Genomic DNA, 25,193 nt, shown 5'->3' with positions numbered 1-25,193 from the left:
TCTTGCCCGGCAGGGCTCTGCTTTGGATACTCTTAAGGGTTATCTTTCTGCTCTACCCGCTTTTTTGTGGCTGCCAGGCCAACCTTCACTGTTCAAATCTCCATTTGTAAAAAGGTTCTTGAAAGGAGTGGGTCACTTATTTTCACCCACGCCCTTTCATGTCTCAGTGGGACCTTAATTTGGTCCTCACATTTCTCTTGTGCACTCCTTTTGAACCATTGGCTAATCATCCCCTCCGGGTGCTCACTATCAACAAAGCCTTTCTTCTGGCAATAACATCTGCTCAGAGGGTGAGTGAATAGCAGGCATTATCATGTAAGCCCCCCTACATGATGACTTTCATAGATAAAGTGGTACTTAATTTCTTCCTAAAGTGGTGACCCCATTCCATCTGAGTCAAACTATCATGCTGCCCACCTTTTTTCCTCCCCCGCATCCCTCTAAGGAAGAGGAGTTTCTCTATCATTTGGACCCAAAAAAGAGCACTGTCGTTCTACCGTGACCAGACAAAAGAGTTCCGGTTGATGACCAACTTTTTGTTGGGGTACGTGGGAGCTAAGAAAGGTCGGGCAGTGCAGAAAAGGACCATTTCTCGCTGGGTCATTTTCTGCATAAAGATCTGCTACGCCCTTGCTAAGAAGCAGCCCCCTGAGGGATTAAGAGCCCATTCCACCACAGGCAAGGCTGCGACCATGGCGTTGGCATGGGGTGTACCTGTCCTGGACTTCTACCAGGCAGTGTGGGTGTCTCTGCACATGTTTGCCAACCAATACTTCCTGGACAGTCCGGTCCGCTACAAGAGTATTGCTTGGGTATCTATTTTAAGGTAAGGAATCTGCAGCTAGAAGTCTCTGTCTGCTGTACAAGTTACTTACCTTCTGTAACGCATTATCTGGTAGAGACAATATCTAGCTGCTGATTCCTTACAGACCCACCCATGCCTCCCCGCTCTGTGGACCTATTCATTAGGGCTAGGGTTACTCCTTTTTTCAGGGCCCTAGATTTGGCACACACTTACGTCAGTCACTTTATGGATCTGCGCTTCTGGTGTGGAAAAGTGAAACGTACTGATGTCTGCGCGCCTGGGTAGCGCTTATATAGATGACCGCAAAGTCAGAACCAGCGCTTATGATGCCAACAGCGTCACGCAGAGCCGCATTGAGCCACCCGACGGTGCGCACAAGGGGTACTGCTCATGCAAAAGTTTCCGGATGCAGCCTGATGCCTGGGAAATGCTAAGGTGGAAGAATCTGCAGCTAGATATTGTCTCTACTAGATAATGCGTTACAGAAGGTAAGTAACTTGTTCATTGAAAGAAAACACTTGAAGTGTTTATATATTTTTTTAAGTTACAAAATGTTATGCATAGAATTATTGAACTTAATGTATTTCTTTTAAATGAGTTACATATATTTTTAAATAGAAAAAGGTTATTCAATTATTTTATAATGTAATTGTCGGGGATTTCGTCCCGGTCCCTAGGTAAATGGAGATATGAGCGAGTCTGTGGGTAGGGTTTACCAGCTTTATTGCTTCTTTTTGGTTTCACGTGCTCTGGTTGGCCCATGAACAATATAACAACCTTCAAACAAGTACGAAGGGTTCAGTGGTATAGTCACTGCATCAGGTTCCTTTAAATTAAAGAAAGTAAACTAATAGCCCATTTACCACATGGGAAGTCAGGTGCAAAAGAAACAGGTGTCCCAAACAAGGTCTTGACTCCTGGTCCCTTCTTCGGGTTGGGCTTGGCTTCACGGAGTTGAGGATGTGGACCGGCCTCCAGAACCAGGGGGGGGGGGGGGGGGGGGGGGGGGTGAGAAAAAGGAAAGAAGAAAAAAAAACAAGCGTCAGGGTCTCTGTGTTTTCTTTGTACACTCAGGGAAGGGGATTGTGCACACCATATACCGGTCCCTAACTGTGGAGTGTCTAAGTGTGGGAGCATCATGCTAGCGGCGCAGTGAGGTGCTCAGGCGGCCCGTCCACCACCCTTTAAAAGAATACCCAGTCTCCCCCGTCACTCGCCTGTTGCCACGGTCCCCGGTGACCGTGGTATCGTGAGATCCTGCCTCCTCTGGTTCCCTCAGGGGGGCGGTCTCGCTCGCGTTCTCTGCGATCTTTTCGGCATCTTCTGCTTGGTCGCTCTTTCTCGTGGCGTCCTCGCTGTTCTCCTCCCGCTTGTCGGCGTCTTCTCTTTTTTTTTTTTTTTTATTGAACAAGGCGGTAGGAATTCATAAAATAAAATCATTGGTACAGAATTAAATAACAAAGACATTATTCACATCAAGATTTCTCAACAATCAGATAATTTCCAGACAGTTTACAAGAGATAAAACTAGATTAAAAAGACAGGATTAAAAGAGAAAGGGTCCATTATAAAAACTTGCAAAAACCATTTTTAGTGAACCGTATCACTGCTACAAAGTGCAAAAACTGCAATAAAGTGCTACTCCCAAAGGAGATATAATCCAATAAAGTGCAATTTTTAAAGTGCGTTAGTGCAATAAAGTGCAACCACAGCTTATTATTATAAAGCAGCAATAATACACAAAAAAAAAAAATCACATTCCCCTCTCCCTCCTTATCATCCTCCTTTCAGCAATTCCAAATTCTCAAAATATTTCCAATTTCTTTCAAATCTTGCAATGGCTCCTACCCTACCTGCATAAGCTCTTTCAAAATTACATGTTCTACTCATTTTGTTGAACCATTGCAGATGTGATGGAATCACCCCGGATTTCCAGTTCTGAAGGATTAAAGACCGTGCAACTACACAAGAAATGAAAATGAATACTTCTTCTGTTTTATCAAACCTGCTCCTCTCTTTGCATATGCCAAACAAGGCCACCTCTGCCTCCGGCAGTAGTACTTTCCCAGTTGCCAGCTCCATATCTACGAATATCTCCTTCCAAAAAGAGTCCAACTTCGGACAGGAAAAGAAGATATGACACCATCCTCCCTGTCCCATGGCTTTACATCTAAAACACTTGTTCACAACTTCTGGGAACATTCTCTCCAGGGCCTCCGGGGTGTAATACGCGAGCCAACGTGATAAAAAAGACATTCTTTTGTAATTGGCCGCCCGGAGTGCTTTATTACCCAGGTGACATAATAGCTCCCAATCCTTATCTGTAAGAAAACATTGTGTCGAGAGGCTTATTTTCTCTAGATGTCTCTCAATTATAGGAGAAGAGCTGGCAAAATAGAGCTTTTTATACCAAAATCCTATGCCTTTATTTTTATCCCCGTACAAAGCTGTTATCGACGCAGAGGGAGAGATGAACAGGCCACCTATCTCTCTTCTAATAAAATAAACCATTTGTAAATACTCTAAAAACATAAGTCGCCTGGAATTCTTCATTCTATTTAAGATCTCTTGCCAGCTAATTATTTTTTACAGATAAATGTCTTAATTCCCTAAACCCGGAAAATTCCCAATCTTTCAGATGATTCAAAGATATCTTAAGACCCATTTTGGCACATTCAGACAAACTCAAATAATTGGAGCCGTTAGAGCCATGTTTTTTAAAAAGGAGCAGTAATCTTGCTGTATACACTTTTAGTGTCTTATATCTAGATTTCTTGGGGAGCTTAGCGGTTTTTAAAAAGATAGGAATTTGAGAACCTGCTTCCTGTATCATTTTTTCCAGGAAAAAATTATCTCTTGTCTGCCTAATCCTTAATAGTCCTGCCACAATATCGAAAAAGGCTGCATCATAATATGTCTTAAAATGGGGGAGAGCCAAACCACCTTGATCAATCGCCAGTTGAACTACTGAAAGTTTGACTCTTGAAGCTTTTTTATTCCAAATAAAACCTCGCATCATAGTTTCGAGTTCATTAAAAAAAACAGTATTAACTTTAATTGGAATATTGCTAAATAAGAATATGAGCAATGGCAATACAATCATTTTGATTAGTGACACTCTACCAATCAATGACAGTGGGAGCAAACCCCATCGATCCAGCAGATTCCTTATTTTAATCTTCATTTTAGTATAATTCAAGGAAAAGAGTTTGTCATAATCACTGGTCACATAAATACCTAAGTATCTAATCGGGTCCCTTTTTTCTGCTTGGTGCTGAAGATAAATCGGAAGAAAATCTATACTTGTGTTTAAAACAAGAACTTCCGTTTTTTTTTCGTTTACCTTATACCCCCCTATTTTTTCATAATCCTTAAGCTCCTTCATATGACTCATGATGTTTTCTTTTTCAGGAGCCAAATATAGGATAATATCGTCGGCGAACAATTTTAATTTGGACATCCCGACGATGGGTGGAAAAATAGCAATGTTGTTTCTTATTCTTGTTACTAAAGGTTCGATAAAAAAAGTAAAAAGCAAGGGGGACAATGGGCATCCTTGCCTTGTTCCCCGATTAATTTTAATCTTTCCAGCATGTTTAGCTTTAATAATTATCTGGGCTGATGCCCCTTCATAGATATTATTTATCATTTGTATAATTGAAGCAGGGAATCCAAATTGACCCAGTGAAAAAAAAAGTGCAGACCAATTAACTAGATCGAATGCTTTTTCTGCATCAATCATTAAAATACACGCAGCTGTTGAATTTATATTAAAATAATCTAGAGCCTGTATTAGAAATTCTGTATTGGCTGCCATATACCGACCCGCAATAAAACCTGTCTGATCGTGATGGATTACCTCCTGAGCTGCTAAAACAAATCTCTGCGCCCAAATTTTCATCAATAACTTGTAATCCGAATTCAGTAAGCTGATCGGCCTGTAGGAGTTCACATCTTCTGGATTTTTTTCCTTTTTAACAAAGCTAATCATTGTAGATTCTTTGAATTCTGGGGGGACCTTTCCTCCTAATCTGATGTAATTAAATAGATTTTTTAAAGGTTCTTCAAGTTCCTTACTAAATACCTTATAGAATTCGATAGGGAACCCATCCTGTCCGGAAGCCTTTGCTCCCGATGTTGCCCTTATACCCTCGTGAATTTCGATAGTACTTATTTCATCCCTGATTTGATTACTTCGGGAATTGGAGATTTTGGGAATTTCTATACTAGCAAAATATTCCTGGATCATTATATCCTCCACCTGGTATTCCGTGGAGTAAATACTTTCATAATGATCCAGAAATACCTTAGCAATTCCTTCACTCTGAGTTTCTACTCCACCCTGAGAATCTCGAATTTTTAAAATGAAGGATGACTCTTGTTTCTTTCACGGAGTTGAGGATGTGGACCGGCCTCCAGAACCAGGGGGAGGGGGGGGGGGAGAAAAAGGAAAGAAGAAAAAAAAAAAACAAGCGTCAGGGTCTCTGTGTTTTCTTTGTACACTCAGGGAAGGGGATTGTGCACACCATATACCGGTCCCTAACTGTGGAGTGTCTAAGTGTGGGAGCATCGTGCTAGCGGCGCAGTGAGGTGCTCAGGCGGCCCGTCCACCACCCTTTAAAAGAATACCCAGTCTCCCCCGTCACTCGCCTGTTGCCACGGTCCCCGGTGACCGTGGTATCGTGAGATCCTGCCTCCTCTGGTTCCCTCAGGGGGGCGGTCTCGCTCGCGTTCTCTGGGATCTTTTCGGCATCTTCTGCTTGGTCGCTCTTTCTCGTGGCTTCCTCGCTGTTCTCCTCCCGCTTGTCGGCGTCTTCTCCTTGGTCACTCTTCTTCGTGGCGTCCTCGCTGTTCTCCTCTCGCTCGTCGGTCTCCCGCTCCTGCTCCTCTCCTTTCGGCTCCATATACTCGGCCATTTGTGTCCACAAACCGGACGTCGTTCGGCTTGCTTGTTTTCGGATGACTGGAACGCCAACTCCACTTCCGGTCGGGTCCAGTCCAACGGCCATCTTGGGTTGGGTCGGGGCGAATCCCTCACAGTAATAGTATAGCCGTAATTTATATTTAACATTTTCAACATTAAAAAAATTCACACACACACACATACATATATATATATATATATTATATATATAATATGTATATATTATATGAACACCACTTCCGAATCCCCCTCAAGAATCGGACACCTACACAGGGGTAGCGTTGGCAATTCCGTCTCTCGCTTTAATCAATATACGCTGTTACTTGCTTCGGCACACCTGCCTTAATCAATATATATAATATATTACAAGTTGACAAGTTGTAATAAAATAAATGAATATTATTCCTGGTGTTTTTTCTTTTAAGTGCCTACACCCTTTATTTTCTATTGATAGTATTGCTCCAATTCTGAACTGGAGTCCATTTACAACTGTTTCATGTTCTTTCTGACTGTAGTACCTATAGAAGTGCAGTTTGTGACCATGAAGGGCTTACATTTTGATGGATAGGTGTATCTCTCGCTATCCCTTTCCTAACTCCTTTTTACTCATCCTGAAACACCTCCCATTTATTAGCTGGTGATTTTCATTTTCTCACATTTACCACTAAAACGTAGGCACAGTTGTGCAGAGATCTCCACAGTCATCTGGAGATTTCCACATAGATAATGTAAGAAAAGCTAGGCTTAGACCTACGCACATAGGTTTGTTAATAGCGTTTTGGGATAAATGACTAGTGCTTTTGTAGTACTACTGTATGTACTATACAATTCAGTTTGTGAATAGGCCCCATTGAGTCAACCAACGAATAGCTTTTCACCATTTACAAAGCCTTATTTTCTCCCATCCTTGTGAGCTCACTTCCTTCTCATTTACCTGGTCGTTAGTATTAACAAATATCGAAATATGCCACCATTTACTCTATATTTTATCATGCTCTCTGTTGATTCATATTTCTGTCCATTAATCTCAGGCAGGTTAACTGTGTGCTTTACTGAACCCATCTGCCCTGTGCTTTTTTGCTGCAGGATGAGCAGGGTACCTTACAGATGCTGAAGAAGCACTTAATGTTGGAGCAGACAATTGAGAATTACGAAGAGACCATTGCCACTCTGTCTCGGCAGTGCCGGTCCCTGCTGGAGCTTGGCCATCCTGACAGGTATCTATATCACAGAGGAGCAATAGCTTTTCTCTAGTTAAATTTACTTTGAAATTGCATAGAAAAACCGTCCAATGTGAATAATCATTTCAAAAGTTTGATAACCAAATTTCGTTTGCCTTAATCAAGGAGGTCAAAGCGACATGTGGCGTTTCCCATTATAAATTGGGAACTATTTTTTCGCAAGTGCACCACAAATACCCTAAACGTTGCAGGAAGGAAAGGCTTGCGAGCTCTGCCCGCTTTAGGTCAGTTAAAATCCGTGTAGTAATTTACATTACCTGGTTCTTGAATTGCTGAGTCAGATTCCAAAATCATATTTTTCAGGAAAAAGCCTCTTTGGGGCTTGATTGCAGTTGAAATGTACAAAAGAGAACAAGAATGTATATTTCTCCAGTATTAGGGGTGTCTTTCATAGATTCACATGCCTGAATCATTCCCCGTCGTCGGAGTGGGAGTCCCACGGTACATAAAAAAAGCAGTAATATGCCATAATTACATTGGAAAACACACTAATTCCCAACCAGGAAGTATAGTAGCTCAAGCTACCATAGAAAAAACTTCCACCTTCGTGATTATCCCAGTCATTATGTATAGTCTAAAGTCCAGCCAATCAGGCGCCAGCACCCACCAGAACCTTTTCCCCAGAGGCTCAGGCTCTCAGATTTTTTACCGCACGTCGTGTGATAGGGAGTCTCCCTGAGCTCTGCTCAGTTTTCTCAAATCTAACTTCAATTTGAATTACTTTCAAGGATGTCTTCCAAGAAGTCTCTCCTCAGAGCCTGTGATTGTTGTGGTAAGCTTCGGCTTTTTGTGAAAGATCCACACAAAAAGTGTATCTATTGCCTATACCCAGATCATCAGGCCTCTGACTGTAAGATCTGCAGAACCATGCCTCAAAAGACTCTCAGGGATAGAGAGGGTCGTTTACTTCTGTGGTTGAAAAGACTAAAGGATTCTTCTAATCCTGCATCTGAGGTGGGCAGCATTGCCTCTGGTTCAACTGCAGCCTCTAGGAAGAGGCCTGCGCCTGAAGGAATGTCATCACCTAAGGCAAAGGGGACTGAAAAACAACCACCTACTAAGGGACTGGATAAGCCTTCAACATCCAAGGCTGTCCCCACAGGCAAAGGCTTGGAGAGCACTTCTGACCTTCATAAGAGAATCACCATCAAGATTCCTCAGTCATCTGAGAGGAATTTACCACAGACCTCATCTCCTCAAACGGCGATGTCCACTTCAACCTCCTCGTCGACGAGAGCGACGACTACAGTGACATCGACGGTAACTTTTTCCTCACCTAAACCTCGTATGATTATGTCATCGTCGATGTCGTCACCAACTACGGTATTTGTCTCTGTGAAGCCTGTTCCGTCGACGTCCGTCGTTGACGCCTCGTCGTCGACTCCTCTGAAGGCTCTACCGCCGACGGAAAAGAAATCGTCGACGAAGAGTGTCCCGTCGACGAAGAGTGTCCCGTCGACGAAGAGTGTCCCGTCGACGAATACTGTCCCGTCGACAAAGAGTGTCCCGTCGACGAAGAGTGTCCCGTCGATGAAACAGAAACCATCGACAAAGGATGCCTCGTCGACGACAAAACTATCGGAAGGGAATCCTCCGTCGACGCCGCAATTATCATCATGCACGGCACTACAGGTTTGGTCTCCGTCGACAGTGTTTCTAACACCACAACAAGCATCAGGGCAAATGCGTGAAACAACAATGCAGTTTTCACCCCTTTGTATTTCACCTAAAAAGGTGTCTTCTGAAGTGCCAGACCAACTTTTGGACACTGAAAGTGAGGATGAGATGGTCCAGAATACATTTGGACAAGCAACTAGCCCATCGGAGTTGCATATCAAACTTCAAGAAGAAGAATATGATGCTTCTCAATCTCCTGTTCATATATCGACACCAGTGGAAGATAACCCGGTTGCTCAAGTGCCTATGGCTTTGCTATCCAACTTACAATATATGTTGGACGATTACTATAGGAGGTTCCCACCATCAGAGTCAGCAGGTTCTGGGCCGACAACTCCAACTTCTGAAGCACCTCCACCCGTGCTTCCTCCGGTGCGTCCGTCTTCACAATCACAACCTACTCAAGAAGGATCACCGCAGTCTTCGGAGGATGAAGACCAAAGGGAAGAAGGAGAAGTGGATGATTTGTCGGAGTGGGAGAACTATCAAGTACAATCTCCTTCAACATCTCCTCAGACTACGTCGGCCTCCCCTCCGGTGGATGTGGCTAGTTTTCACTTACTAATGGAGCGTGCAACCAAACGTTTTCATATACAAATGGAACAGACGGAGCAAGACTGTTTCTTGTATGATTTCAAGGATCAGCCCAGACGACAGATAAAAACAATACCCATCATTGATTTCATCTGGCAAGAAGGGATTAAGGTAATCTCAACGCCGGCCTCCATTCCTCCGGTCTTGCCACGCATAGATAAAAAGTATAAAGCCCCTGAAAAATCGCCTGCATGTCTGATCGGACATCCAAAACTTGACTCAGTAATTGTTTAGGCTCCCCAGAAGAGGGCCAGAAATCCATCCTCTGTAGTCACGGCACCGCCGTACAGGGATGGCAGACGCCTAGACTCAATCGGAAAGCGTGTTTCCACCATGGCTGCAACAACTGTTCGTGCTGCCAATGCATTGGCCATTTTGGGGCGGTACGACTGCCAAATGTGGTCTGACATCGCACCATTTATCGATCTTCTCCCTGAGCAATCCAAAGCTGAAGCACTTCAAATTCTTCAAGAAGGCCAAAGAATCTCTGAAGAGATTATCGATTCAGCTATAGATGTCGCATCTACAGGATTTCGACAGTTAGCAGGAGCTGCTGTCCTGCGCAGACAGGGGTGGTTACATTCAACTTCTTTCAGGCAAGAAGTCCAAAACAGAGTTTTAGACCTGCCATTTGATGGCGAATATTTATTTGGTCCCAAAGTAGAGGAAGCATTACAAACAATTAAAAAGGATACTGAAACAGCAAAATCCTTAGGCACCCTGCAATTCCGCAAGCCGCCCTTTCGAGGAGCAAGAGGACGAGGGACGTCCTCCAATAGAGGTGGATACCAACAACAATCCACATACAGACAAAGTAACCAGCGTTATCAGACACAGCGCTACCAGTCTTATGGACAAAAAAGATCAACCTACACCCAAAACAGGGGTAAGACAAACTACCGCGGCAAAGACAAGCGCCAATGAGTCTTTTCACCTGCCACCACCAATTCTCCACCCTCACAAAAAACTTGGCGGAAGAATATCGAAATTTTACTCCAACTGGCAGTCAATAACAACAGACAAATGGGTCCTGGAAATTGTGGCCAGGGGCCATGCTCTAGAATTCGAAAAATCCCCTCCAAATGTTCCGCCAAAAGGACAGCCTCCAGCTCACCTGAGGGAGCTGTTTGCCCAAATCAAAGTGATGATACAAAAAGGAGCGATCGAGAGCGTTCCACAGAAGATGAGAGGAATGGGGTTTTACTCCAGGTTCTTCCTGGTAAAGAAGAAGAACGGGGAGTGGTGCCCGATCCTCGATCTTCGCGCTCTGAACAAATATCTAAAGAAATTGACATTCCGGATGTTGTCGCTTCAGGAAAATTACATCTTCTAGCAGCAGGAGATTGCATGGTCACCTTAGATCTCCAAGATGCATATTTCCACATCCCCATTCTACCTCGCCACAGGAAATTCCTTCGCTTCAGGGTGGCTGGCAGGGACTACCAATTCAAGTTCCTTCCCTTTGGTTTACGGTCAGCTCCAAGAGTATTTACGAAAGTTTTAGCTCCAGTGGCTGCGCACCTCCGGCTGGAGGGAATACAAATTTTCCCTTACCTAGACGACTGCCTTATAAAGGCCAGTTCTCACGAAACCGGTCATCAACACCTACAACAGTGTCTGCACCGCACCTATTTCAGTCTCTAGGCCGGACAATCAACTTCAGCAAATCCCAAATGCAATCGTCTCAAAGAAGGGCTTTCTTAGGAGCGACTCTAGACACTCAAAGACTCAGAGCTTTCGTCTCAAAAGAGAGACAGATAAAAATAAGTCGGCTAGCACAAGATCTGATGCAAAGAAAGTCAGCTTCAGTCCGACTGTACAAGTCTTTTCTAGGGATGGCATCGGCTTGTATTCCATTACTTCCAAATTGCCGGCTCCGAATGAGGCCGCTTCAGGATGAACTGACCTTACAGTGGCAACAGGTTTCGGGCACTTTCGAGGACCTCATTCAAATCACGCCACTCATGAAGAAGACTCTTCTCTGGAGGACACAGATGAGTCATCTGAGGCAGGGGTGCACGTTCCTTCAAGACGCACCGAGGCTAACCATCACTACAGATGCGTCCCTCGAGGGCTGAGGGGCTCATCTACAAGGCCTCACGATCAGCGGCAAATGGACTGCGCAGCAAAAACGGTGGCACATCAACCGTTAAGAACTGAGAGCCATTTTTCTTGCACTCAAGGCGTTTTGTGCCATCATTCAGGATGCCAATGTGCTGATACGAACAGACAACACAACAAGCATGCACTACGTCAACTAGCAGGGAGGAACACGATCTCTTCTCCTGTCTCAAGAGGCGCAGGATTTATGGACATGGGCTCTTCACCACAATGTAAATCTGCAAGCAGTGCATGTTCCGGGGACAGAAAACGTCCTCGCGGACGCGCTCAGCAGAACAACGGTCACCACCCACAAATGGGAGCTTCACCAGGAGACAGTGGATCACATATTTCATCAGTGGGGTTGGCCAGACCTAGATCTATTTGCGACAAGGACCAACAGCAAATGCCAAAGCTTCTCAAGCTGGCATCCCCACAAGAACTCTCTGGGGAATGTGTTCTCCATCAATTGGTCTCAGACGTTTGCGTACGCTTTCCCACCGATTCCACTAGTCCCCAAGGTTCTGCGGAAGATGAAGAAGGAACCTTGCCGACTCATCCTGATTGCGTCCAGATGGCCGCGCCAATATTGGTTTACAGAGCTCCTCCTACTGTCAGAGTGCAAGCCAATTCAGTTACATCCAATCCCGAACTTGCTCAGCATTCAGGAAGGACAAGTCTTCCATCCGGACCCAGCATCTCTGAGATTAGCGGCCTGGCTCCTGAACACCGTGAGTTCGCACACCTGAACATCCCGGAGGACTGTAAAGAGGTGTTCACCCTTTTTCAGCAAAACCTGAGGAAATTCTTCCTTTTTTCCTGCAGTTAGCACGAACAGGTCTGTCTCATGCTACCTTAAAGGTGTTTCTGGCTGCAATATCCAGATATCGACAGGATGGGACCAATTCTCTGTACTCGGCAAGGATTATCCAACAATTCTTCAGAGGCATCTTTAGAATGTTCCCTCCTGTATGCCGTCTGCCTCCTTCGTGGCATCTGAATGTGGTCCTAGCTCAACTCATGCGTCACCCATTCAAGCCCATCCACAAGGCCGACTTGAAGTACCTTTCGTGGAAAGTATCACTGCTCTTGGCTTTAACATCCTCCAGGAGGGTTAGTGATATCCAAGCTTTCACTGTGCACCATCCTTTCCTGCAATTCACAAGTGACTCTGTGATACTTCGCACAAATCCAAAATACATTCCGAAAGTACCTTCGGATTTCCATCTCAACGAACCTATTGTTCTTAAGTCGTTCTTTCCAGACCCGCAAACACCTGCGGAAAGAGCGTTACACTCGCTTGACATTAAAAGATGTCTTAAATTCTACCTACAAAGAACATCTACTCTACGCACTTCTGACCAGTTGTTCATTACCTACGGTGCGATTCGTAAGGGGCAGGCAGTTTAAAAACAGACTATTTCAAGATGGATCTCTGCTGCCATTGCCTTTCGCCATGCACAGGCTGGGAGACCTTTACTGTCAGCGCCCAGAGCGCACTCTACAAGAGCGGTCTCTTCATCTACGACCTTATTTGCTGGAGTCCCTCTTCAGCAGATCTGCAAAGCGGCTACTTGGGCTAGTCGCCATACCTTTACCAGACATTACTGTCTAGAATCAATCAGCGAGGCTGATACTTCTGTGGGTCGAGCTGTTCTACGGAATCTGTTTCACTAAGGTAAGCTTCTGTTTCCCACCTCCTTGTTTCTGCTGTCAAACGCTTCTTATGTTCTGTTCACACATATATCCATGATTGCATTATGTTATGCTTAATACGATATGTGTATTTTCACTTTGCATTGTTATATGCGTTACTTGCTGACAAGCTTGGCTGCATTAGTGTCTGCCCAGCAAGGATATGTACTGCTAGCTACTCTGATTCAGGCATGTGAATCTATGAAAGACACCCCTAATACTGGAGAAGAACAATAGTTACTTACCTGTAATCTGTGGTTCTCCAGTATTGGTGTCTTTCATAGATTCACATGCAACCCGCCCACCTCCCCTCAGAGGCTTTTAGGCTATAAGGGTTTTACCTACACTCCTGCGAGAAAATCTGAGAGCCTGAGCCTCTGGGGAAAAGGTTCTGGTGGGTGCTGGCGCCTGATTGGCTGGACTTTAGACTATACTTCATTCATTGTTATCTTTATTTCGGCAATTTATCACCATAAAAGAAAGTAGTATCCATTTCATATTTATAAAAACAGTAAAACATTAAAACATTTCAAAATACGTCTAAGACCATAGGAATGTTCAATAGTACAGGGTATAAAATTTTGCTACGTAAAAATCAATGACCAGCTTTAAGACACTGACTTCTCAGAAACCACATTGCACCTAGATATTTAGCCACTGCAAAGACAATGTGATCCGATAAGTCTGTTTTCAGCATTCTAAACGCGGCCAGACACTCTACAAACCCCAAATTCCTGCATATAGGGACAATCCATTTCTTGCGGGTTGCGTTATAGGCCGCACAGAAGAAAATAATGTGGAGCTCTGATTCATTGACCACTCGGCAAGCCGGGCATATGCTGACTGCTGATTCGCTCCACTTACTAGTTAGAGCTCGAAGTGGAAGGGTCCCATGTCTCCATTGCAAATATAGTTTCCTAAGTAAAGCAGGATATAATTTGTCCAAGACTGGTTCAAAGCTGTAAATATCCTTGATCCGTAAAAATGTCTCTGTGAGTGTCCCAAGGTTTTGCTGACGACAGAGTGCAGCAATTTTGCTGTCGTAGTAAACCTTTGCCAATCTCTTTTTGGGGATTAGAGGACAAGCGGATGAAGGATGAGACCAGAGTGTTGGTAGGCCAAGACCCTCCAGCTCAGTTTTAATATATTTGAGCCATTTAATTTTCCCTGCATTGGGCAAGGCAAGCACCTCCTGGAGCCCCTGCCTGTAGCTAATCAGTTCTGGGACTGCCCACAGCCTACGCCAATAAGCCAAGGGGCGCAGTGCCAGTTCTTCACCAAGGGGTCACAACCCCAGACCTAGCCTTAATGGAACGAGGGGCGTGCTGGGCGGGAGTGCTACCATCCGCCTGATGAACTTATTCTCCTCTCTAACCAGGTCTGGAGAAGCAACATGACCCCAGAGCTCGCAACCATACATGGCAGCCCCCCTTGCCTGTGCCCTATAGATCTGAAGGGGTGGGCCAACGGGTTTGATTGATGACCTGTTATTTCCCATAAGCTTCATAACTCCTCCCGAGTACTGGACCAATTTGAGTAGTGCTTTCTCTTGGTGTGTGCTGCACAAGACTATACATAAGACTATACATAATGACTGGGATAGTCACGAAGGTGGAAGTTTTTTCTATGGTAGCTTGAGCTACTATACTTCCTGGTTGGGAATTAGTGTTTTTTCCAATGTAATTATGGCATATTACTGCTTTTTTTATGTACCGCGGGACTCCCACTCCGACGACGGGGAATGATTCAGGCATGTGAATCTATGAAAGACACCAATACTGGAGAACCACAGATTACAGGTAAGTAACTATTGTTCATGTATATATTCCCACTGCAACAGGGGCTCCTCCAAGGAAATCTGCCCGTAGTTTGGTGGCGCGCTAAGCGTCGGTAGAGCCACTTCCGACAATCAAATTCCAACCACGATCCAAATAACAGCGCGCTCTCAGTGCGAGGAAACAAAGATTTATTCACCAATGTAGTGAATTGGTGAATAAATCTTTGTTTCCCCGCACTGAGAGCGCGCTGTTATTTGGATTGTGATTGGAGGATACAATCTCTGAGGCTGAGCTGAATATATATATATATATATATATACATTCTTTTTATTTACACGTGGGTTGTTACCTGATATAGGTTACACTGATTCTAATATGTTTTTACAACAAATTCCTAACTGCCTTTTGATATGTTTACTTTAACACTATAGATTCTGCTTTTATTCTGTATGCCTGCACCATGTTATCGCTTTCATATGAATGAGCAAGACACCAAGGTTTTGTGGGAAGGGTGGTGGTGTGACTATGCATTTCTAGGACTAAAATAGTGTCTGCAGTGCATTAAAAGTATATTGCAGGTCATCTCAGAGTTCTAAGAACTTATAGAAGAACTCAGCCTTTGGCTTTAGTCACCAAACTACTTGTTGATTTACCTTATCCTTGTAATCTACAGCGGGGGGGTACTTCATCTTGTATTTAATGTTGGATTGATGAACTGAAGATTGAATAGTTTGTAAATATTAATAGAACTCCATGATTGAATTTGAAGATTAAAACAGTTTATGTGCTATTTTAATAGATGATGTTTAGGTGTACTTTGGAATCTGCTTTAGGTAGGTATAGTTTATATTTAATAAGATGTTTGAGGTATGTTGAGTCTTAGGCCTTCATTCTTAGTTCTGCAGGACTTCCCATGTTGTAAGGCCATATGTGAAACACCTTATACTGTGGAATGGTAGAATTTCAGGGTGGTGTACTACTACACTATTCCACATTATCCCCTAAAAATGGGGAATTACTGTAGAAAATAGGGTTCCTCTCTGATTATCTGCATAAGATTCCAACATTCCAAGACATTTTCTGGGATTGTAATCTGCAGGTCAGAAATTGTGAAATACTCCAAATGAGGGCCTAAATGTAAGTTAACAAGCCACATAGAATAAATACTACATACCATACTTCTGACAGTTTGTGCCTAGACAGACCAGTTGGAAAGTACTCTGTGTTTCGAAATATACACTTGCATAATAGAACAATACACAAAAGAATTAATGAACATTGTACGAAGCCTGAAATGTGACTTAAAAAACAAGATTCTTTTCAAAACTAAATTCATGTGACCAAAATAAAAGGTATCCACGTATTAAATGTATAAAATACTGGCAATGCAGGCAATCAAAAACTATTTGAATAGAAGAGATTCTTCATTAATAACAGAGCTCCAACCAGAAAACAATACAGTGATAGAATATGTTTGTAGTTTTTGCCATCTGCATGAAGTTGTTTTATGAAAGAATGAAAAGAACAGCCTGCATTGGTTTCTCTTGTCGAATGCACTGACCAGGGTGTGTCCTTGCATAGCGAGCAGATAAGTAAACGTCAGTCTCAGATTGACCGGCTCTACGTGTCTCTGAAGGACTTGGTGGAGGAACGACGGGTGAAGCTGGAGCAACAGTACTGGCTCTTCCAGCTGAACCGTGAGGTGGATGAGCTGGAGCACTGGATCGCTGAGAAGGAGGTGGTGGCTGGATCACCGGAGCTCGGACAGGACTATGAACATGTCACGGTGAGTGCACAAAAGGCATTTACTGTATCTAGAAATTGAAGCGTGTAAACCTGATGCCTTAGGAAAGGGAGAGGGATGATCTGGGAGCCTTAACAAATAAATAAAGAACTGCCTGAAGTCTTAATTATATTTTCACAGTTAATATAGGTAGAGTGCCCTGCTGATTGCATTACTGTTTCCATCTGTTGAATGGTAGACAATTTTCCTAACGCTGACCCTTTACCTGATAGTTTGGGGGCAGCACTCTTGTTAGTTCTTAGCAATTTTGCGAGTCTTACTGCTTACCTCCCAAGTTTCATGGTGCATGTGTCTTTGGTTCTTAGCCTTGACAAAGACTCCACAAACACCCCGGTGGGCTCTAAACCATTGTCAACTCATTAAGTTTAGGACTGTGCACCACTTATCTACGCTGTTAGCAGAATGCTTGAATGCAGCAGCTTATTGTTGAAGTCCTCTTCCTGACTCTTGAAACATCTGTCACCTTAAACGTATTAGCCCCTATGTCTGTTTTTCCACCAGATCTGCCTTATTTTTCACACCCTGTCTTCACTTGAGCACTGCACTATCGCTTCTTTTTAAGATCATGATTGGATTATGTCCTGTATTGCACATATACAATCAATGCTATATTTAAACAAATAAATCAGTTAAGCTAGCCAGGATATGGTTATTCTATTATTCCTGAAGTGTTTTGTTATACTAATTATGTGATATATTACATGTATGGACACAAATGATAATCCGTCAGATTGCCTATGAATAGTTATATATATATATATATTGCACAAACCTCTCCTTTGGGGATAGACTGAGCCGCACACATCGCGGTAGTTTTCACATTTATTGTTATTGTTCACAAGCGCCGATAGTCCTAATGCATTTCGGCCAAACCTTTGGCCTTCTTCAGTGGAGGAGCTTACAGAAATCTGAGGGTTGTACATCCAGAAACCAGGTAATTGCTTATTTACTTCTCTTAGTGATTTCCCTCTAGTGGGCGCCGCGGTGGACTGTTGTGTGAAGCATTGTGGTCCCTGAAGTCAGCCTTCCAATTATTTCCCTTCGGTTGGTGATTTCTGCAATTTCAGCCAGTAACGATTTTCCGCAATCCCCTGACACACCATTTTCAAGCGTGTTGAAGACTTAGTCCAAGGTCGGTCCCTGGTGGCTGCCACTACCCTATAGCCTTCGCTGATATCACTTTGTTGTTTCCTTTGCGGGTAATTGTGGCACGCTATGTATATATATATATGCCAAAGATTTCGCCACAGAGGTTTCTGCAATCCCAAATCTCCTGGAAACACGGGAACAGACGATAACAGACCCAGCTGTAGGTGCAAGTGATATATATATATATATATATATATATATATATATATATATATATATATATATATATATATATATATATATATATATATATATATATATATATATATATATATATATATATATATATATATATATATATATATATATATATATATATATATATATATATATATATATATATATATATATATAATCGACTCCACACTTCCCCAGTACCTTGGTGCACAAAACAGGAACACAGACTCAAGTATTAGCCGGAATCAGATTTCTTTATCCATATCCATACTAATATTATAAAGAGAGAGCCCAAACCTTTGAGGCGGGTAATCTCAGTAACCACAGCACCAATCACAACACCCAATACAGCGTTGGAAAGGGCAGTTGCAGCAGAAGGACATAGGCTATGCAGACGGATAAAAAAATTTATAAAAAAAATTGCAAAAAACTACATCATCCAGAAGGCCGAGGGCCAAAATAACATCAAACAGGAAATGATGTAATAATGTGACTCACTATATTGAGACTGAGAGCCTGACGCCAAATTGATTGTGAACAAGGGATATGCTATCCCGAAACGCGTAGATTTGTGCCTGCCTGCTTGAGAAACTCCATGCTCTGAGGATTAAATAAAAAAGCACATAAGTGAAGACAAACTCGAGTTCGTCCTGTTTTTCTCCCAGCTGGGGGAATTGGCTGTGGATTTAAATGCGGCGTGGTTCTGCCGCGGGGATTTACGAACCGGCGAGAGAGCGCTACAAATTCTGGTGAAAAGGAACCGAGGGGTATCTATATATATATTCAATTTATTTCCAGCATGACAAACAGTGCATGGAACCAGCCCAACGCGTTTCACCGAATGCTCGGCTTGATCACGGGTGACTTGTGTTCCTCAAACTATAATTAAATAAAGTTTCACATATCACTTCCTTGTGTCAACATAAACAAAGGACTAAGAAATGAATCAAAATAGCGCGGCCATATTGGAACAGTGTCCTATTCGCGAATACCAATGATACCAAATATAACATGTTGTGAATATGCCGTCACAATTATAATAAAATTTCCATTTAAAGCTATATTTAAAGAAATGTAATACAAGACATCCTTTTCGTAATCAGCAAAAACTCATTATGATCCAAAATATCCCAGTGGAATAATTTTGAGTAGAGAACAATGATAATGTCCTTATATATTACATTCAGTCCATCCCAAGTGGGAGTATAGCTTGTCTTTCATATTTCCAGTGGAAAGGTTTTTAACCAAAAATCACCAACAATAATAGAAAAGAAGAGAAAAGATATTTATTAATATTCTCTCCAATCCTAAAAAAAGGAGTGCGTAGTGGTCTAAACAAATAACCACTATTCAGGATGAAAGGTCGACATGTTTCTGCAGACTAATTAGATCCACGTGGTATCTAGCTGCTTCCTCAGGACCATTACCGCTACTGCTTATAAAGAAATAAATGAAAAAGATAAAATATCACCTGAACTATAGTGATAACATCCTTTTCCTGATAGTGACCTACTAAATCATCCATACGCACTCCTTTTTTTAGGATTGAAGAGAATCTTAATAAATATCTTTTCTCTTCTCTACCTAATTTTATGTTTTTCTTCACAACTTCACTTTGCACTTCACTTTTAGCACTGCTTCCAGTCAACCACACTATTATTCGTGTGTTCTCCTCACACTGGGCACCACATGTAGGATTAGGATTTAAACATCTGCCAGTCCACAGTGGGTCTCACAATCTACCTTCGAGGTTGAAGGATCCCAGATGATGAAGGGCGGATCCGAGTGGTGACTGATGGGAATCTTTTCACAGAGATGAGAGACCCTATGTGTGATTTTCACAACACATTATTATTTTCACTCCATTTTCCCTCTATTCACCACGTAGGAATTTAACTTAGTTTGCATTTGAGTTGACCCCTTGCTATCTGTTGTTGAAGTGACTGTTCCTAGGGATAGTAGCATTGCTGGGTCGTTAAACTGTCCCTTAGACCCTCGTTCTCCCGGTTTGGTAATGATTTAGTAGGTGCCTGACTGACTGTATAAGTGAGTGATTTAATGTATTTTACTGAATGCATGGGTTAGTGACTAAACTGTGTGAATGTCTGTATCAGTCTGTCAGTTGGTGTGTAAGCTTTTGCATGAGTTGGTGAATAGAGAAATGGGTGTCTATATGGGTAATTGATTGGTTGTCTGAGTATCTGTATGGGTGCCTGAGTGTCAGTGTGGGTGGGCGGGGAGTGTGTGACTCTGTGCATAGATGTGTGAGTGGATGATTCACTGGGTGTATGGGTTCAATAGTGCATCTGTGAAGGGCTGTATGGGTGGGTGAGTTTGTGTGTATGGGTGTGTTGGTGAGCAAATGGATGTCTCATTCGTACATGTGTGAATAACTACATATGTGAAAGGCAGTATATGTGAGTATTGGAGTATATAAATGACTATATGTGAGAGTGAGTGATTGTGAGAGTGGCTGTATGGATGAGTGTGTGCTTGTATCAGTGATTGTACAAAAGAGTAAGTATGTGTTAGTATCTGTATGAATAAGTGAGCTGGTGTGTGTAATGTATAACTGTATAGGTGAGTAAATGGGAGTGTGATTGATTCTTTGCTTGACTGACTACCTGTGTGACTAACTCTATGGGTGAGATGCGGTGTGTAAGTGACTGTATAGGTGTGAGGTACATGATGAGCAGTTGCATTTCTGATAGATACATCTGCCGTGTGGATTCCTCACCTTGTGAATACCCCTTGCGTCAGCAACATTCGGAAATTCTTTTTTCGTAGCCTCGTGCCGACGTGGACTCCTGACGTCATAGAGACACGACCTCGCTCGCGACTCCGCTGACGTCACCGACGCCTATAATAGGCCCACGCCGGCGTGATGACATCAGTTCCCTTTTTTCCGCGTCGTCGACGCTAACGGTTTCGGGATACTCTGTAGCCTTAGTACAGTGTTACTTTATTTCCTCGATTCTCCATTCTCTGATATTTGTGTTCTATTGTCATGTCGACAAAGAAGACCGGGTTTAAGCCTTGCAGAGAATGTGGGAAGATGATGTCCGTTACGGACCTTCACCAGGACTGCATCTGGTGTTTAAGTTCGAATCATGACGTCGATGGAGGTTCATCGTGTCAAAAGATGAATCCGAAGGCTCTCCGTGAAAGAGAATCCAAGCTTCTTGTGGCCAAGCTTAAGGCGAGTAAGGTGAAAAGATCATCGAAGCACCCGAAGAAGTCGAGGTCGAGATCCAGGTCGAGGTCTCGGGAGGCGTCGGCTTCGAAGTCTTCGTCCGGTCACACCTCTGGTTCTCACAAGAAGCACAAGAAAAGGAAGCATGGTTCCCATCATCATTCTAGATCGAAGTCTCCCAAGAGGATGAGGTCGAAGGTGATTCCTCTTCAGGTGTCGGATCGGAAAGGTGAGGCTTCACCTTCGGAGTCGGTGGTCCAGTCTCCGATTCCAGTTACGGATCCGTCCCCGGCTCCGTCCCCGGCTCCGTCCCCGGCTCCGTCCCCGGCTCCATCTCCGACTCCGGAGGACACAGTTGGGGTTCCTGTTGAGGAGGAGATTTCGAATCCTGTTGAGGAGACAGATTCGAACGTGCCACAAGGCCGGCCTGAGCATCCACCATTCCCGGCTCCAGGTCAGGACCCCTCTGCGTTTTTAAACGCGATGTATGGTGTCTTCTCGAGGTCGTGGTACCCCTCTGGAGCACCTTTGGGTCCCATGGGTCCAATGGCTTTCAATTTGGGTGTTCCACACTCATATGCTCCGGCACCCTTCATGCCGTATATGCCGGCTCCGACTCCGTTGTGGCAGTACCAAGCTCCACCGAGGTCGACGCCGGTGTCGACGCCGGCTCGGCCGAAGTCGACGACTCCGGTCCCGGCGTCACCGGTTCCTTTGGATTCTATGGGGCGACCTTCCAAGCCCTCGGATTCGGTTCCGAAGTCGACTCCGGCGCCGTCGAATTCGGCTTTGGATTCGACCGCACTTCGAGTGAAGATGAGATCTCGTAGAGAAGCTCAACGACTTCTGGATGAACAGAGGGTTGATGAATCATCTTCTGAAGTGGAGGAAGGTGAGCTGGAGGGGAGTTGTTTTGAAGACCTGGCGGATGCTAGTGGTCTCGAGTTTTCTCCAGAGTGGTCGTTGCCTTCAGGACCTGATGCTCCCTCCAGGGATGTTCAACCTTATCATGTTGTCATGAAGAAGGCAGCAGGACTTTTGGGTTTGATTTTGCCTTCTGTCGAGTTTAAGTCGAACTTGTTAACAGAGGTCCTCCATTCTCCAAGCTCGTCGGTGGAACCTTTGCTACCATTTAATGACGCTTTAAAGGATCCCATCATGGAGGTTTGGAAGAAGCCCTTTTCTGCTCCTGCAGTTTCGAAAAGTGTGGCAAGGAGGTATAGAGTGGCTCCTGAGGATCCTGCTTTCTTATCTTCTCATCCTTCCCCTGAGAGTTTGGTAATTCAGGCCGCTTGCTCAAAAAAGTCTGTTGGGGCTTTTCCGCAAGTACCTGCCGACAAAGAGGCCAAGAGGCAGGATCAAGTGGCGAAAAAAAAACCCTATTGAGAAAAGGTGCGATAGAGGTGGTTCCAGAGCAGGAAAGGGATCAGGGATGCTACTCCCGGTATTTCCTGATTCCCAAGAAGGATGGCAGGCTTCGTCCAATCCTGGATCTCAGGATCTTGAATTTTTATCTGAAGCAGGAGAAATTCAAGATGCTCACCCTTGCTCAGGTTCTTCAGGCTCTGCTGGAAGAAGACTGGATGGTGTCGCTCGACTTGCAGGATGCGTATTTTCATATTCCGATCCTGAAGTCGCACAGGAGGTATCTCCGTTTTACGGTGGGGTCGCAGCACTACCAGTTTGCGGTCCTTCCGTTTGGACTTACTACTGCACCTCGAGTTTTCACCAAGGTGATGGCAGTGGTGGCGCCGCATCTCAGAAGATCGGGGATTCCTGTATTCCCGTATCTGGACGACTGGCTGATCAAAGCGGAGTCGTCAGAGAGAGTGCTTCATCATCTGCAGGAGACAACACAGTTGTTGTTCAGGTTGGGTTTTTCGATAAACGTACCCAAGTCTCACCTGGTGCCCTCCCAGCGCAACCTGTTCATAGGTGCTGTACTGGACACGACTGTATGTCGTGCATTCCCTCCCCCTCAAAGGATTCGCGACATACAGGAGATGATTCCTTTATTCTTCAATGGAGCGGTTGTTCCAGTCCTGAAGGTCCTCCGCCTGCTCGGTCTGATGGCTTCTTGCATTCTGTTGGTCAGTCATGCACGCTGGCACATGAGGGCACTCCAGTGGTGCCTCCGCAGGCAGTGGTATCAACACAACGGAGATCTCAGGGAGTCGGTGAGGATCTCCAGAGAAGCTGCAGCGGATCTGTCTTGGTGGGGCGTGGAAGGCAATCTGTCTCAAGGAAAGCCTTTTCATCTGCCTCCATCAGTGGCCTCAGTGATAACGGATGCATCCACTCTCGGGTGGGGTGCTCATCTGGGGGATCTGGAGGTCAAGGGCCTTTGGTCTCCAGAGGAAAGGTTGTTTCACATCAACCTTTTAGAATTGCGGGCGATACGTTTGGCGCTCAAGGCCTTCCTCCCTTCCCTTCGCGGTCAGTCAGTTCAGGTCCTGACGGACAACACGACCGCGATGTGGTACATCAACAAGCAGGGAGGAGTGGGGTCGCAGTGTCTCTGCAGAGAGGCTCTGCGTCTCTGGTCCTGGGTTCAGGACCATCAGATTTGTCTGATGGCAAATCATCTGGCCGGGGTTCTGAACGTTCGTGCAGACAGTCTCAGTCGGCAGTTCTCTGCCGACCACGAGTGGAGGCTTCACCCGGAGGTGGTTCACGACATCTTTCAGATGTGGGGGACTCCTCGGGTGGACCTGTTCGCCACTCGCGAGAAAGCTCACTGCCTGTCATTCTGCAGTCTCCAGTATCCGATGCAAGGAGCCTTGGGGGATGCGTTTCAGTTGAGTTGGAGAGGTCAACTCCTTTACGTGTTTCCTCCCATACCCTTGATTCCTCGGGTTCTGAGGAAGATTCGGCAAGACCGGGCCCAAGTCATATTGGTCGCCCCGGATTGGCCAAGAAGGGTGTGGTATACAGATCTTCTCCACCTCTCCTCTCACCCGCCGCTCCGTCTCCCTCACAGGGCAGACCTCCTCTCTCAGATGGAGGGGCAGGTTCTACACCCCCACCTCCAGACATTGCACCTTCATGCCTGGAGATTGAGCGGGGCAACCTGATTTCCTTTTCCCTCCCACCTGACGTTGTGGATGTCATCTTGTCAGCCAGGCGTGACTCCACTAAGTCCATCTATTCTTATAGATGGGCGAAATTTGTCTCGTGGTGTGGGGAAAGGTCTATTGATCCTTTGAAGGCCCATTTGTCTCACGTTCTCCAGTTTGCCCTTTCTCTGGCTCAGCAGGGTCTTGCTGTTGCCACGGTGAAAGGTTATCTTTCTGCGCTGTCAGCTTTTCTCTGTTTGCCTGACCAGCCTTCTCTTTTTAAGTCACCTGTGGTTTTAAGGTTTTTAAAGGGCCTTATAAATAAGTTTCCTCCTGTCCCTTTTATTGTGCCTCAGTGGGACTTGAATCTGGTCTTGACCTTTTTGATGGGTGCTCCTTTCGAGCCTCTCCACAAATGTCCCTTGAGGCTCCTTACCTTTAAAACAGTCTTCCTCGTTGCAATAACCTCGGCAAGGAGGGTAAGTGAGCTTCAAGCTCTTTGTCACAAGCCCCCTTTCTTGTCCATACATGCTGATCGAATGGTTCTCAGGACCAGGGCTGCTTTTCTGCCTAAGGTGGTAACTCCCTTCCACCTAGGGCAGTCCATTACTTTACCTTCCTTCTATCCTCCCCCTCACCCTTCTAAGGAGGAAGAGAGACTGCACCGTCTGGACCCTAAGAGGGCGGTGTCCTTTTACTTGGACAGATCCAAGGACTTTCGTTTGGAAGACCAGCTCTTCGTTGGATTTGCTGGCTGCAACAAAGGAAGAGCGGTCCATAAGAGAACTTTGTCGAGATGGATCGTCCTCTGCATAAAGATCTGCTACTCTTTGGCCGGTAAGGAACCACCAGAGGGTATAAGGGCTCATTCTACAAGGGCTAAGTCTTCTACCTCAGCATTGGCCAGAGGTGTGCCTGTAGAAGATATTTGTAGAGCGGCGACTTGGTCTTCCCTCCACACATTCGCCAAGCATTACTGCTTAGACTCCGAAGTGAGGAG

The 25,193-nt window shown here is 44.6% G+C and overlaps 1 protein-coding gene across 1 annotated transcript in view; it reads left to right on the top strand.

Annotated features, from left to right (window-relative positions):
* The window catches only part of SPTBN4 (spectrin beta, non-erythrocytic 4), a 1,415,585-nt gene that overhangs the window by 741,162 nt on the left and 649,230 nt on the right, over window positions 1–25,193 (top strand). Inside the window, 2 exon segments of the mRNA XM_078660647.1 lie at window positions 6,816–6,946; window positions 16,396–16,600. Of these exon segments, the coding sequence (XP_078516773.1) occupies window positions 6,816–6,946; window positions 16,396–16,600 (336 nt within the window).

The sequence above is a fragment of the Lissotriton helveticus genome, chromosome 9, assembly GCF_964261635.1.
Source record: "Lissotriton helveticus chromosome 9, aLisHel1.1, whole genome shotgun sequence".
NCBI lineage: Eukaryota > Metazoa > Chordata > Amphibia > Caudata > Salamandridae > Lissotriton > Lissotriton helveticus.
The sequence above is the reverse complement of the archived record's forward strand: the minus strand, read 5'-3'. Positions and strand labels throughout refer to the sequence as shown.